Raw genomic sequence first — 16,216 nt, forward strand, 5'->3', positions numbered from 1 at the left:
AGGGAAAGATGTAACAAAGATCATTACATTACAGGGAATTCCCTGGTGGTCCAGTGGCTAGGACTCTACACTCTCATTGCCAGGGCCCCAGGTTCGATCCCTGGTCGGGCAGCTAACACTTTATAAGCCACGTGTTGCAGCGCCCCCCCCCACGCCCCCCCAAAAAAAGACCATTACATTACAAAGTTCACTACAGCTAGAGAGAAGGCAATCTGGGCAGCAGGATCCACATAAGTACTAGGGCAGAGAGAAGAGAGGGTGCACCAGGTCACCCACCTCTGAAAATCTGTTTGGTTCCTAATGGCATCATATATAGAACACCAGACTAAGACTTAATCAGATTTAGAAGAGATATACTTAGAGGGAGAAGAGGAGCCAATTCATCGAATGAAGGTATATTTGGCGCCCCCATGTTGTAAGAGGAACTGTGCTGGGCAGAGGTTGGCTGCTTCTTTTCTACTTTTCGTACTCCAAAACCAAAGAAGTACTGTGGAATCTACACATGCAGGTTGTTGGGTAGAATTTGGAGCGACTTTTCTGAAACCAGATTAATGCAATATAAACAGGAAGCATTCGGTAAACACTCAGCTGACGCTTGTGCTGTCACCATCCTGCTCAGAGACCTGAAAGCCACCCGTCCTTCAGGCATTAAATAAGATGAAAGAAATAGAAGATCTGGTTCTCAAACCAGTGTCTATTCTTTTTTTCTTTTCCTACTATTTACTCCTGATTATAAAAGTACATATTTGTCAGAACTTCAAATACATTACTAAAGGAGAAAGTTAAAATTCCTGTAACGCCTACCCCTAAAAGATAACCGTCCTGCAATTTATTTAGATTGTACAGATATTTCCGTGAGGACATATAAATACATTTCATCCTTATTAACAACGACATAGTATTGTACTGCTTATCGATGAACTGTAACTGTTCAATGCTGTAACTGTTAACCCTTATTCATGGCTGTATATGTATATATACCTTTTAATTTATTGAAGTGAATTCACATAAAGTTAGCCATTTGAAAGTGAACAATTCTGTGGCATTTAGTATATTTCACAGTGCTGTGCAATCACCTCTATCTAGTGCTAAAACATTTCCATCAGTCCAAAATAAAACCCCATACCCATTAAACAGCTTCATTCCATTTCCCATCCCCTGCCCTCTCCCCTCCCCGCCAGCCCCTGGCAACCTGTGTTCTGTCTCTATGGATTTACCTATTCTGGATATTTCATATAAATGGAATCATACAAATGTGACCCTTTGTGTCTAGCTTCTTTCACTTAGCGTAACATTTTCAAGGCTCGCCATTCTGTAACATGTATCAGTACCTCATTCTTTTTTATGGTTTATTCATATATTTTTATCCACTTATGAGTGTATTTCTGTAAGATAAACTTTTTAAGGCGGAATGTAGTAAGTATGTCCACATAAGACTTTTTATTAGGTTCTATTCTCTTAGTGTGGATAACTTGAAAAATAGAAATGGTGCTTCTCAGGGTGGAAAAGAGAAAGCTGAGGACCCCTGGTGGTTAAGCCAACTGCTGGTCAACCCCAGAAAGGTTCCCAAATTCCCAAGGGATGACCGGGCCTTTGTGTAAAACCACCATTTATCAAGTCAGTGTGTTGGGGAATGTAGAGCGAGAATTTGTCCGCTTTCATCACAATCATAACAATTTAGATTCCCTCCATGGAAAACGAATTCCATTAAGACGGTAAGCTGGAAAACAGAGGAGTCACAATTCACAGAGAGGGAAGCCCCAGAGTGTTCAATGACCCCTCTGGGATGCTTGTTGTTAGAATAGATTTGAGAAAATGAAACCTGAATTTCCAAACAAGATAAAAATCCCACATCTGCCTGTGATAAATGCTGAGCCCAGAAAAGGCTGCTAGGAGAGCCTAGAAAGAACTTTTCAATTAAGATATCACTTTTCTCTTCTTTGGAACGAGTGAGCATCATGCTGGTAACAACCTCAGAAGTTTTTAGAATGAAATTAATCCACTTAGCTTTTGAAAAGTTTTGTCATTGGCTTTAATTACTTATACTCCAGCAATTTCTCTCCCTCTGGAGCACTATATTCAAACGCTAAGAAAGCAGATCCTGTCTTGCTAATAAACAGCAGATGATTCAAAGAAATTGGGTTATGAGAGACCACAATAGCATCTTTTCAAATTGTTCATTCAAAGCTAATGTTTTTTACCATTCTAGACAAGTTTCTGAACATTCGTTTCCTAGAATAAGTCCAGTTAAATGTAGAAGGCCCATTTAGAAGAGTCCTAATCTATATCAGATTTGCTTAAATAGGGTAAATTAGTAGTAATATTATATAAGGCATCCTGCCAGTTTGATCTTCATAATAATGCTATGAGACAGATATCATTCTCCCTGTTTTACATATGGAAACACTGAGGTTTAGGGAGGTTAAACACCCTGCTCATGGCCACAGAGGTATTAAGTAGAAGAGTCTGGACACAGTTCTCTCTCACCCCAAGCGTGTGGTCTTTCTACCTGAAGCTTTTTACAAGAGGATAGAATAGAAACACAAAAGTACAGTTTCAGCCTTTATTAACTCTCTTGGGCATCTACCATGTGCCAGGCTCTCTGAGCACTATAAGTAAAGAAGCTTAAAATCTAATACAGAAAAAACTACAATACAACCAAGGAAGTAACCAGCTCCCTAAGAAAGGGACCTAAGAAGGAAATGCTCTAGAGAGCACAAAATCCATTTGTCCCATGCCCATTAAGACCAGGCACTGCACTAGGCTCATCACATGTATTATCTTACTTAATCTTGACATTTGTTCTATGATGTAAGGATTGATGGTAATGTTTTACAGATGAGGCTCAGAGAGGTTACTAACTTGCCCAAAGTCACACAGCAAGGAAGAAACAAAGCTGGTGTTCAAACCCAAGTCTAACTGACTCCAAAATGGATGTACTTTCTTTGTACTTCTTTCTGTTCTGGGGTTTAGAGGAGGGAGATTTTCCTTTTTGCTCAGAGGGAAAGGGAAAGATTTTTCTGTAGAAGGTGGCATCAGAGTAAGGCACTGACAGTTATCTCATGACAAGAGATATGGTGGTGACTGTAGAGGCATTCCACAAGGGATTATGGGACGAGATCAAAGTAATGTAACCTGAAACAGGAGGACCACAAGGGCCAAGCATTGGGCAAAGGGTGCGGAGAATGTCATTCCTGAGAAACGTACCAGCCCCAAAGTCACTGATTACTGACCATGTGAATATGAATAGGGCGTGAGAGTGACAGGGAGAACGTCAACTGACTGTGAGCCCTGCCCTTAACAAAGCTTCAAGTTTAGAAACGTTTTGGTTCTTAGCAAAAAAAAAAAAAAAAACCCTGGGAAACAACTGAACTATTCTGCAGTAGGGAATTGGTGTCACTAACATCTCGCTGAACAATGAACAGGAGTCCAGGTGCTCCAATCTGTCTCAGGGTTGCAATTAAATGGGGGACACACAGAAAACGAAAAATACATATACTCTGTTAAATGAGGAGTTTCAGTGTCAAAGGGAAAAAAAAAACTACATATACTATTACTTTTAACTTTAGTAAACATCCTTGAGTCAGTTGCAACATTTAAATGTATAGTTCCTTCCTATAAGGTGCTTCTCCTTCGCCTGAGCCTTTTGCAGAGGAGCAGGGTCTGATCCCTAGAATACTCTCCCCTCTGAGGCCCTACTTCCCCCACCTCTCCAAGGGACCCCGTGAGCCCTCCTCCAGGGCGGAGCTTCCAATGCCAACATCTCACCATGGCGTGGCCAAGCCACAGTAAGAGACGCACGTGGCTCTCTGGCCTCACTCTCCCTCGGTCACCCCTACCCTTGCTTTAGCCCCTAACCTCAAAGGCAGTCGTGTGTCTGTGGCAGTGTGTTCATGCTCGGACTCAGTATTTGCCTCTGCTGGAGCAGCTTGAGGGAGACCGTGTCTTGGTGAGCTGCACGACGACACGGACCTTACCTGCCTTAGCACAATATGACATCTGCCAGCAGAGCACCTGGCAGTGCCAGCAGAGCACCTGGCACATAGCAGGTGCCCACACAATACCTGTGGAACCAGTGGATGAAGCCTCTCAGGATAATAGCCTGAGAAGCGCTCAAGATGGTGACTTACGCGAGCACGGTCTCCTCCTTGCTGAGGCGAGAGGTAAGGGCACCAAGGACTTCTTGGGAAGCCAGAGGAAGGCCAAAGCCACTTAGGGCTGCAACTGCGTGATAGATCTGGGCCACGGAGGAGTCTTCACTGACAGCTGCCAGAAGCAGATCTTTGGTCTCATTTGAAATAGAGATCTAAGAAAGGATGGGTAGACACAGAGTTTAGAACAGGTGCGCCTGCCTGTGGTAGGCATGCCAAAGATGGCAGGCAGAGCAACTGCCGAGGTCACACCACCCGCCTGGGCTATGATCACCCCTCTTCGACATCTCAGATGCCAGAATTAAATATCTGTAAAACCTCAGCATAACACTTTTGAAAAGATTCTGGCAAGTCACTTGTCTACTGATATGGCTCTTCTCCTGTGTTCAAAAAAATGGATTTCTAGAAATCTGGCGTGGGGGCATTCTTCTTTTGCTTTAAACATTCTTAAATGTTAAAGGGAGACTGAAAGAAAAAAAATAAGACTTCCCAGAAGAGAGGCAACTATAGGAAAAAGTTATTTAAAATTCATGAAAAGTGAAAACTTGGGAAAAATAAAAAGTCTATTTCTTTAAGAAAAAAAAAAAATCACAAGAATGGAATTCCCACCCACACTTAATGGGGTCTCACTGCTAAAAGAACAAATATTGACGTGACTTTCCCTTTTTAAAAATACACTTTACAGTTTAAAGTAAATGTAAATGTAAGAAGCTGGACTCACCTCACACCCTGAGAGGGCCTGGCTGGACTGGGCAGCAAAGAAAAGGGAATCCACGTTGCTTGGATCAAGTTTTGATTTAATGAAGATGCATGCTTGCTAAACAGGGGGAAAGTCAATGATAAGTGGTGAAATACACAGTGATTAGGAAAACTGTACGTGTTTTTTGGATGACAAATAAAATTCTTAGCAATCCATGATGGCTTAAAGTATGAGAGCTACACAAGATTTCATTTTTCAAGCAGTTATTTTCCACAGAACACTGTATTATCCCAAAATGCTAACTTCATAGAAAGAGCAACACACCTGAAGGCACTCTCATCCTTCTGAACCTAGAAAGGAACCACTTCCACTGATCACCTGCTCTGGCCATAACCTGTGTGGGGTGTTTATGATGCTCTTCCTTTTAATGAACGTAAGGACCCTGTGGTAGATACTATCATTCCCATTTAACAGAATAAGAAACTGATGCTTGCAGTTGGTAAGTAATGTAATGAAGATGACAAAGCTAATAAATGGCAGTGTCTCCACTTCCATGTCTCCAAAGCTAAGTCAGGTTCAACACATCTAACATAAGCTAGAAACCTATTTCTTCATCTGGACGTTCTGGCTCACGTACGGGCATCACCATGCACCTACTACCTAAATCAGAAACCTAGGATTCATTCTCGACTTTTCCCTCACCCTTCAAGCGTATCGAGTCTCTCAAACCCGATCCCCACTCTCTGGCTTCCCTTCTTGCCTTATGTCACGCCCCTGCCATTTCTCATGGAGACTGTTACACTCATCTCCTAACTGGTCTCAAGTCATGCAATCCATTCTGCATACTGCTTCAAGAGTGATCTTTACAAGGTGCAAAAGTGTAATAGGGAAGAACCTTTTGTATCCTATTACAAGTTAATCACTAAAGGGATGCTGACTATAAGCTTAAATTATACATGATGACCCAACTCTGGGAATGACCTCCCAGGTAATGAGCATTAAGCTAAAATATCTTTTGTTTAGCTCACAGGAAACATCCTGACCAGGCCCACCTGTGAATGACTGCAGGGAGGAAGAAATTAACACAACCCCTCTGGAGGCTGATGGGAACCGGGAAGTGTTTGACTTTAGTCCCACTCCTTTTACTATAAAAGGAGCCTGAATTCTAACTCAGGCAAGATGGATATTTGGGGCACGAGCCATCTTCTCGGTCTGCCGGCTTTCTGAACAAAGTCTGTATTCCTTGCCCCAACACCCCATCTCTCGATTATTGGCCTGTCATGCGGCCAGCAGCACAAGCTTTGTCTTGGTGACAAGCGTATCCACCTTAGTCTGCTATTAAAACTTTTGGGTGGTTCCTTATCCTTCTCAGAACAAGACTCAAAGCTTCTGATCTGGCAAAAAATGCCCTCATGACTGGGACTTTCCTGGTGGCACAGTGGTTGAGAATCCGCCTGCCAATGCGGGGGACACGGGTTCGAGCCCTGGTTCGGGAAGATCCCATGTGACGCGGAGCAACTAAGCCCATATGCCACAACTACTGAGCCTGCACACCACAACTGCTGAAGCCCACGCACCTAGGGCCCATGCTCTACAACAAGAGAAGCCACCAGAATGAGAAGCCTGTGCACCACAACGAAGAGCAGCCCCTGCTCGCTGCAACTAGAGAAAAGCCCGCGTGCAGCAGCAAAGACCCAACACAGCCAAAAATAAATATAAATAAATTTATATATATATATTTTTAAAAAATGCCCTCATGACTGACCCTCACGCTCTGTGCCAGCTTCCTCACCACAGCCCCACCTCCAACTCCAAAATCTTACCCTCCACGCCACTGCAGCTTCCCAGACATAACCTGCTCTCACCACGTATGTTCCTGACCCTGCTACCCCCCACCCCGTGCCAGGAGCACCTTTCCCTTGTCCTTCTTGCCTGCCAAACCAGGTCCCATCTTCATCTCTGCTCAGATGTCACCTTTTCCAGAGAACCTTCCCTGACATTCATTGAGGACAGGCCAGGTGCCTTCCCTCCCGAGCACTCCCCCAAAACACTTACCACACTGTACTAACTACCTCCCCGCCAAGGGACTAGTTACTTGAGAGCAGAGACTCTGAAAAATTCCCACCACAGTGCCTGGCACAGAGTGGGCACATAAGAAAACCCATGCTATTCCTACTATATTAAGAAATAACATTTAATAGCTAGTTATAGCACTAAATACTTTGGATGAGGTAATATAAAATTCAGCTATTCAAAATTAAATGGTAATAAAAACAGTTCAAAGTGGATGCTTCCCAGGAGTAGGACAAGGTGGGCCACAGGATGGATGGCTGCTTTTCACTGACAGCTGCTCTGCATTATCTGGTATTTTACTGTATGCATGCGCTACTTCGACCAAAAATCTTTTGTTTTACATTTTATGAATAAACACTTAAATAAGAGTCTCAAACAAGTGAGTTTCAACCAGAAGTCTGGAAGAATCCAAAGAGAAAAAGAAACAAAATACTTCACACTGCACAAATTAAGGATCTGAAGAAAACCTATTCAAGGAATCCTTTCAGCAGAATGTGGGCAAGCTTAAGACGTGTGCTTTGTCGCCATCTGGTGCTTTAGCAATACAACAACACCCAAGGCCCCAAACAATGATTACGGTCATTGTTACCAATTTTTGAGCACTTAAAATGTGTCAAGCACTGTTGACAAGTGCTGTATACCCATTTCTCACTTAATAAGGGGATCTATGCATTAGGTCCTCCTATTACCTTAAGTTTACAGACAAGAAAACTGGGGCATTAGAGAGGAAACTGACTTGTCCAAAGTCACTCAGCTCTTAATGGAGGAGCTGGAATTCAGACCCAGGCAGCCTGGCTCCAGAGTCTGAGCTATACAACCTGTCTCTCTCTCTCTCAAGGGACTATTAAAAACAACCTGTTCCTGAATAAAACCAGCATCATGCCTACTCGTTTGCACAGACAGATCTAGGTAAACAGTACCAAGGGTCTGTGGCTTCAAAGCTCAAAATGTCGACAGCTTAGTTTTAATACCGGCAAAAATGAGGGACCTCTCAAAACATACTCTGGACCCTCAGGAAGCCCACCCAGATCTGAGGCTTCAGCTGGCCGCTTGCTGGGGATCTGTAACTCCAACTCCCGCTGCCCTAGTTCCACACTCACCCTCACAAGTGAAGGCTGAAAATAGCCTCCTAAACGTCCATCCCCTATCTGTTCCCCTCCAACTTTCTGTGCCCAACTACCTAAATATCCTCCTGAGTGAAGGACATCAGTGCTTTTCTCAGTCCATTCTTCCCTACAACTCCCCAGCCTGAATCAGCAACCAAGAAGACAATAAATCTCTCTTTCATCTGCCCTTTCCTCTCCAGTAGCAGCCCCCAACTCCCGTCTCCTCTCAGCCTAGGCTTTGTAATCTTGCCAGACTGTGTCAGGCTACTGCGGCACACGCTGGCGACAGCCTCCGTCCACACCAGGTCTTGGTAGCTGGGCCGGCTTTTTCCACATGCTCTCTGACCACCCCTCTGCTCCAGCCAACTCACGGCCCCCACAACACAAATAAGCACTTCTAAGCCTCTAGGCTTAGTACGGGCTGTTCTCTCCATCAGGAAGCCCATCCATCTCGTCAGTTCAGCTTCTCCCTCTCGACTGGTAACTCCTAATGTATCAACAAAACAAGACTGATTTGAAAGTAAAACTTACCTTGATCCTTCTCTCCCCTCCAGCTGCTACCTTCTCTCTCTTCCCACCAGTGACCTCCAAATTATGGAAGCCAAAGGACATTTTCCAATGCTCATGCCCTTAACACTAGATAGAACCTTCCTTGTTCTAAAACATTCCCTTCCCTTCGCTTCCGGGATTCCCCTGCCCTCCCCTGGCTCTCTTCCTCCTTCTCAGCTGCTCCTCAAGTTTCACCCCCTTCTGCCTGACCATTTAACACTGGAGTTTTTCAACTCCTAGGCCCACTTCTCATCTATCCCCTCTCTTCCTAGTCGATCTCAATCATGCCTATGGCTTCATCCAGAACCGCTATGCAGATAATTCTCAGATTTGTACCCCCAGCCCAGACTTCTCTCAAAGGCCACTTACATGACTCAAAGGCATTTTAAGCTCAACATCTTTAAGACTGAATTTATGATCTTTCCTGTACAAACCTAATTCTCTTCCTGTGTTCCTATCCTAAGGAATCCCAACCATCCATCCATGTGGCAAAAGTCAGAAGTCCAGGTGTTATCTTTTTGTACCCCGCCAGCATTCAATCTTGTGCCATATTCCCCTGTGAAAGTCTGTCCTCCACAAGGCAGGAGAAATGAAAAAATGAAAACTAGATCCAAAATGAAAACTAGATCCTGATGCTTGCTGCTTAAAATCAACTCCTCTTTAGAGAAAAAGCAAAATCTTCCCTCTGACTACCAAAGCACGGAGGCTTAGCCCCAGCCTTCCTCTCTAGCTTTCTCGCATTCTCTGTTCTTACACAGCCTCCTCGCAGTCTCTCAAATGTAATCTGCTCCCTAACTGCACAGGTCCTTTGCACATGCTATTTCCTCTAGCTAAAGTCTCTTCCCTCCCCATCTCCTGGTTAAATCCTACTTTCCTTTTAGAATTCAGATCCATCATACCTTCCTTCATTTAATAAACAGCTATTGAGTACTACCACCTGCCAGGTGCTCTCTAGGTACTGGAAATACACAACAAATAAAATCAACTAAGTTCCTGCCCTCAAGGAGTTGTAATTTAGGGGTATATAGAGTGAGATTTAAGTTCAGAGATTTCTTTAGAAGTGCCTTCCCTGACCAGGTCAAAGTCCCCTATTTCACACCTATAATACCATACATCTCACCTTCATAAAACTTACCATTGTTATAAATATTCATGTATATACTTATTACACGACTAATGCTTGTCTCCACTATTAGAGCATATATTCCAAAAGGCAGACGCTCTCTTTGTTGTTCAATACTGAATCCCGGGTGCCCAGCATCATGCTCAGCACACAGCAGAAACTCACTAGACATCTGATGAATGACTAAAGGAATCGTGTAGCAGCCAGCACAGATGGTAATTCCCCCTGTACAAGGTTGGAACTAAGAGTAAGTGTTCTCAGCAGACCGGGTGAGTGAGCAGCTCCCTCTTCTGGACTCCCCTGGCACTTTCCACACACTACATGTTACATGTGTCTCTGTACTCACACCTGCTCTGTTATGGTTCCTGTCTCTCACTAGATAATGAGGTCCTCTGCACTTAGCATAATACCTTGTACATAGCAGATGCTCCATAAAATGATTACTGCCTAAAGGAGTGCCTGCTTCTCTGCTATTCCCAGTAACTGGCTGAGTGCCTGGCCCTCAACAAGCACTCAGTACTTGTTGAATGGATACAGATATACTTACCTTGCACTCACCATATGCCGGATACTGAGCTAAGCACTTTATACTTATTACCACATTTAATTCTCACAACAACTCTATAAGGTAGATATTCTTATCCCCTTTCACAGATCAGGAAAGTGCCTGATAGTCATGACAACCTGTGAACACTGTCTAATGTGTCCTGGTTTCAGTCATTAGAATCTAATCTACCATCACAATTTTTGCATAGTATGTCTCCCATTTACTTAATATTTTCATTAAAATGAATATAAAATAAGCCTCAATGTTCCTAAGTCTTATAAAAAGCTAAGCAATAATACCTATAGGGACTTCCCTGGTGGCACAGTGGTTAAGGATCTGCCTGTGGGGATTCTTTTTTGTTTGCTTGTTTTTGTTTGTTGGGCCTCTCACCACTGTGGCCTCTCCCGTTGCGGAGCAACAGGCTCCGGACGCGTAGGCTCAGCAGCCATGGCCCACGGGCACAGCCGCTCCGTGGCATGTGGGATCCTCCCAGACCGGGGCACGAACCCGCGTCCCCTGCATCAGCAGGCGGACTCTCAACCACTGTGCCACCAGGGAAGCCCGGCCTGTGGGAATTCTTAACCCCACAAGGTAACATAGGTTTGATCCCTGGTCTGGGAAGATCCCACATGCCACGGAGCAACTAAGCCCATGCACCACACCTACTGAGCCTGCGCTCTAGAGCCCGAGAGCCACAACTGCTGGGCCTACGTGCCACAGCTGCTGAAGCCACGTGCCTGGAGCCCATGCTCCACAATAGCGGAGGCCGCCGCAATGAGAGGCCAGCATACTGCAACGAAGAGTGGCCCCCGCTCACAGCAGCTAGAGAGGGCCCACGTGCAGCAGCGAAGACCCAACACAGCCAAATAATAAATAAATAAAATAAATTTATTTTTTAAAAAAACTATAATTCTCATGTGCTTATGTTTTTAAAATATACATACACAGTACTTAATACCAAAATGAAAGATGTTCAGTCTTCATAACACCTAAAATCAACTCTCATTCCACACTCCACTGTTCCCAGAGCTGCGCTCTACTCTCATATTCTTATTAAACCCCATTCCTTTCAGTTCTGCTGCTGAATCTCTTTCGACAAAATAACCAAAATCTCCCCTAATGATCTGTGAGAACAACCAACTCAGTGCATCTAGCAGAACTGAGGGAGTTCTCTCTACTCAGCTGAAAGCAACAACAGCTGGGCAGGACACATCCCACTACATGGAAGTGACAGTAACAGAGACTCTCTCTCAATGGATTTCTTTAGTGTACATCTCTAATAAGGAAATTCACCAACTCCAAAATATCCATACAACTCCCTTCCTTCCACTGCTTACAATGTACACATCACACCATCACCACAGCACATTTCATAAGTGATTAAAATGAAGTACATGATTAACCCATTTATTTTCCAATTAAGAGGCACATTTAGAGAGCTTTCATTTCTATTAAGCTAAAGTTTACAATTCATTCATTCAACAAATATTTGTGGAACACCCTCTTCATTAGGCATTAAGCAAGGGGGATAACAGGAGAAAAAATAAAATGTCAATCAACATACATTTACCTCTACTACCATGTAACAGTACTACTAAGAGCTAATACTGATTACACCCATTATTACATGCCATCACCATGCCAACCAACCTACATCCATCACTTGTGAGCTGAGTACTGTAACTATCTCCATCTTGCAGATGAGAAAACAAAGATTCTGAAAGGTTCAGTAAGCTGCACAGGTTACTCAGTGGTGTAGTTGTGAAGTCAAGATCTTGAAGCCAACCAATGTGACTTTAGAGTCTGTATTACGAACAAAAAGCCCACAGCTAAACACTCAATTACCCCCAAATCACACTGCACTGCAGCTGTCTGGATGGCTTCAGCCTATGTCTTCAGCCCTGACCAACGTACCCTCAAACCCATTACATCAGCAGAGAACACCTATAGGAGCATGAGTTCAACCTAAATCCATGTGCAGCTCTAAATCATGAGACAGATAAAAATGCATCATTTGAGGCTTCCCTGGTGGCACAGTGATTAAGAATCAGCCTGCCAATGCAGGGGACACGGGTTCAAGCCCTGGTCCGGGAAGATCCCACAAACTGCGAAGCAACTAAGCCCGTGCACCACAACTACTGAGCCTGTGCTCTAGAGCCAGCGAGCCACAACTACTGAGCCCGAGTACCACAACTACTGAAGCCCGTGCGCCTAGAGCCCATGCTCTGCAACAAGAGAAGCCACTGCAATGAGAAGCCCATGTACCGCAACAAAGAGTAGCCCCCGCTCGCCACAACTAGAGAAAGCCCGCGTGCAGCAACGAAGACCCAGCGCAGCCAAAAATTAATTAATTTATTGATTAATTAATTTTAAAAAGTATCATTTCAGTTAGAGTGAGAGCACCTCACTCCTCACTCCTCCAGGAGGCCCCTGGACGGAATCCTATGGTCCCACAGAATTTTCAAACAGACCAGCAGAAAACTCTCATCCTGCATTCAGATCTGCCAAAATTTAACATTAGCATAATATTCCAATTTTATCTCCTACACCTTATGATACAAAACCTCTACTGGTCAAGACTGCTCCACCCTATGTCTCCCAGTTGTCTGTTCTCTCTCTTTCCCAAGCCCTTTACAGACACTGTGGGCCTTCCATACAGTATCTGCACCAGCACTGTCTGAACTCACCTGAATAAATTATAAATAGAAGCAAAACTTTTAAAATTATAATATAATAATTATTAAATAATTATAATATAATATAATAATATAATTATAATAATAGCTACCATTCAAAGGGCCTTTCGTGGGCCAGTCACTTACTAGGCATAATATGATTTCACTTTATCTTTACAATGATCCCATGAGGAAGGCATCACAACTCCCATTTTACAGAGAGATGGAGCCAGAATTAAAAATTTGGGCTAGCGACTCTGCTGCCTGTACTCTTTTCTCTTGAACAGAACTAATTTTATTAGGAGGTATATTGACCTGGAGAGTTTAAAACAACATGAGGGAAGTCTGTTTCATTAACAGTCACACACAGGAAGGAAATATTGGGCAGCAACAAGAGATAGCTGTCAGGAAGAAATCTGAATAAGCACAGGTCTCATATAGCAGGGATTAGCAAACTTTCTGTAAAGGGCCAGAGAGTAAATATTAGGCTTTGGGTGCCAGGTAAGTCTCTTCGGTAATTACTGAACTCTACTGTTAAAGTGTAAAAGCAGCCATAGCAATATGTGAGTGATGCACGTGGCTGTGTTCCAGTAAACTTTTATTTACAAAAATAGGCTTCAAGCTGAATTTGACCCTAGGGGCCATTATGCAGATGATGGTTGGCAAACACTGGACAATTTTCTTAACCTTTCTGAGCTTGCGTTTCCTCCTCTATTACAGGATAATATTTCTGACCATATAGAATGAAGATAACTCAAGATAACATATCCAGGGTACCTGGCACATGAGACATTCAATAAATAATAACAGGGGCTTCCCTGGTGGCGCAGTGGTTGAGAGTCCACCTGCCGATGCAGGGGACACGGGTTCGTGCCCCGGTCTGGGAAGATCCCACATGCCGCGGAGCGGCTGGGCCCGTGAGCCATGCCTGCTGGGCCTGCGCGTCTGGAGCCTGTGCTCCGCAACGGGAGGGGCCGAGGCAGTGAGAGGCCCGCGTACTGCAATAAAATAAAATAAATAAATAATAACAATTACTGATTCTAGTCCCGGCCAGAAAATATTTAAGCCAAGGACATCAGAAACTCTCAAAGACTAATGGATTACATAGAAACAAACAAAACACACACAGAGAGACATTCTGGCCCACTGGCAAAAATGGGACATTTTGAGCATCAAAAAAAATAACAATTGCAATGGATTGCAAGACATCAACAGGGACTACCAGTTCTGACCAGGACAGAAATAAACGTAAGCGTACTGAATTTACCAGCCTGTCATAAGTAACTGTAAAACTGAACAAAATAGATGAAGCTGAGATGCTGGACAACAGACAGGACAAGGCCATGACCCTTGAAAGAATGTAAACAGTATGACAATAGTACAAATGACGGGAGTTTAAAGAGAAATATATTGTTATAAGGTCCCTTCCTTATTCGTGATGTGGCAAAATAATCATTCAAAGTATACTGTGATAAGTTAAGATGCATACTACAATCTCTAGAGCAACCTCTAAAAAAATAGGTAAGCTAAAAAGCCAATATAAGAGATAAACTGGAATATTTAAAAAAAAAAGATTCAATCTAAGACAGGAAAGGAGGAGGAAAAAAATGGATAAATAGAAAACAAGATGGTAAACTTAAACCCAACAGTATAGTTACAAAAAAATATAAATGAACTAAATCTCCAATTAAAAGAGATTGCCAGAATGGATAAAAAACAAATCCCTACGATATACTGTGTACAGGAGATAGATTAGTGTGACAACACCTGAATCCACTGATTCAACTTTATCATAACTAAAAATGAAACAATCAGATATTATGCATCCACTGATAGGAAGCACACAGCACTGCCTATGAACTATTTCTGCCAAGAAAACTGACCCTGATTATAATTAAGCCTCAAGAGCTAACTATCAGTTTATAGGAATTAAAGAGATAAGGAAATATGTTCAAAAACAGCATGAGGGGCTTCCCTGGTGGCGCAGTGGTTGAGAGTCTGCCTGCCAATGCAGGGGACGTGGGTTCGAGCCCTGGTCTAGGAGGATCCACATGCTGCGGAGCAACTGGGCCCGTGAGCCACAATTACTGAGCCTGCGCATCTGGAGCCTGTGCTCCGCAGCGGGAGAGGCCGCGACGGTGAGACCCGTGTACCGCGAGGGTGAGACCCGTGTACCGCGAGGAGGAGTGGCCCCCGCTTGCCGCGGCTGGGGATGGCCCTCGCACGGAAACGAGGACCCAACCCAGCCATAAATAAATAAATTTTAAAAAAGAACAAAAAAAAAACAGCATGAGGATGCAATCAATCAAAAGCAGAATGTGGAAAATTCTCCAGGACAAGTGACCTGGCTTGTTCCATAAATAAAAGATGGGGGCGGGGATTGTTATAGATGAAAAGGTTCTTGAGAAACATCAACAAATGCAATGTGTGGACCTTGTTTAGACCCTGATTCAAACCAACATGTTTTGTTAGCTCAAGATGACTAAACACAGACTGGGAATTAAATGACATTAAAGAATTATTATTAATCTTGCTAGGTGAAATGAAAGGACTGTCATGTTAAAAAAAAGTATAGATGTAAGTCAAATATGTCTGGTATTTGCTATAGAACACACCAGCAAAAAAATAAAATAAATAAGCAGAGGGAGAGTAAATGTAATAAAAATGGCAAAATGTGAACACTTGTTCAAACTGGCAAATGGTATGAGAAGAGCTCATTATATGTTCCCACCACTTTTGTGAATGTTTGCAAACTTCCATAATAAAAGATTGAAACAAAAAGAGCTGTTCTTTTAACTCGAACTAGACTGTAAATTCTCTGAAGGCAGTGATTTTGACTGGTTGATCCACCACTGCATGCCCAGGGAAGTAAACAACCTAGCAATAGTAGTTCATATAAAAGTGGGCTAAACTGTCAATCCAGTGGGTCAGTTACTCACCACCCTCCTCACAAGAAGAACCATTGATCTTGAAGGAAGCAAAGGGCAGGAGCTCTGAGAGCCAGGGAGGATCCCAGGACAGGCCTGAGGCAAAGGGACTAAGCAGCTAATTAGACAAGTTACTGTTCACTAAAATGCACTGTCCTCTGCAGAAGATTACATTTCCCTAACCTGTTGAACCCAGGCATGGCCGAGGGACTTGCTTTAGGAAAAGAAATGAGAAAGATAAAAGAAGTGGCAAGTATCTCTTCTGAGCAGAAGTTTTAAAAGCCATGCTTTCATTGGTACACAGTCCAGAAAGAGACTCTTCCATCAGGCTAAATCCCTTTTTTTTTCCTTTGGGGGCGGGGGTG

The 16,216-nt window shown here is 43.4% G+C and overlaps 1 protein-coding gene across 2 annotated transcripts in view; it reads right to left on the reverse strand.

The window, feature by feature from the left end:
* RPN2 (ribophorin II) overlaps positions 1-16,216 on the reverse strand; it is a 58,099-nt gene that overhangs the window by 35,197 nt on the left and 6,686 nt on the right. The window contains exons 3-4 of one of the 2 annotated variants that reach the window (XM_007447729.1): positions 4,873-4,968; positions 4,131-4,306 (exon numbers count right to left, since the gene is read on the reverse strand). In XM_007447729.1, the coding sequence (XP_007447791.1) occupies positions 4,131-4,306; positions 4,873-4,968 (272 nt within the window). The remainder of the gene's footprint in view (positions 1-4,130; positions 4,307-4,872; positions 4,969-16,216) is intronic. The other variant, XM_007447730.1, reaches the window with a different exon arrangement.

This window comes from Lipotes vexillifer, unplaced genomic scaffold (genome assembly GCF_000442215.2).
Source record: "Lipotes vexillifer unplaced genomic scaffold, Lipotes_vexillifer_v1.1 scaffold397, whole genome shotgun sequence".
Lineage (NCBI taxonomy): Eukaryota > Metazoa > Chordata > Mammalia > Artiodactyla > Lipotidae > Lipotes > Lipotes vexillifer.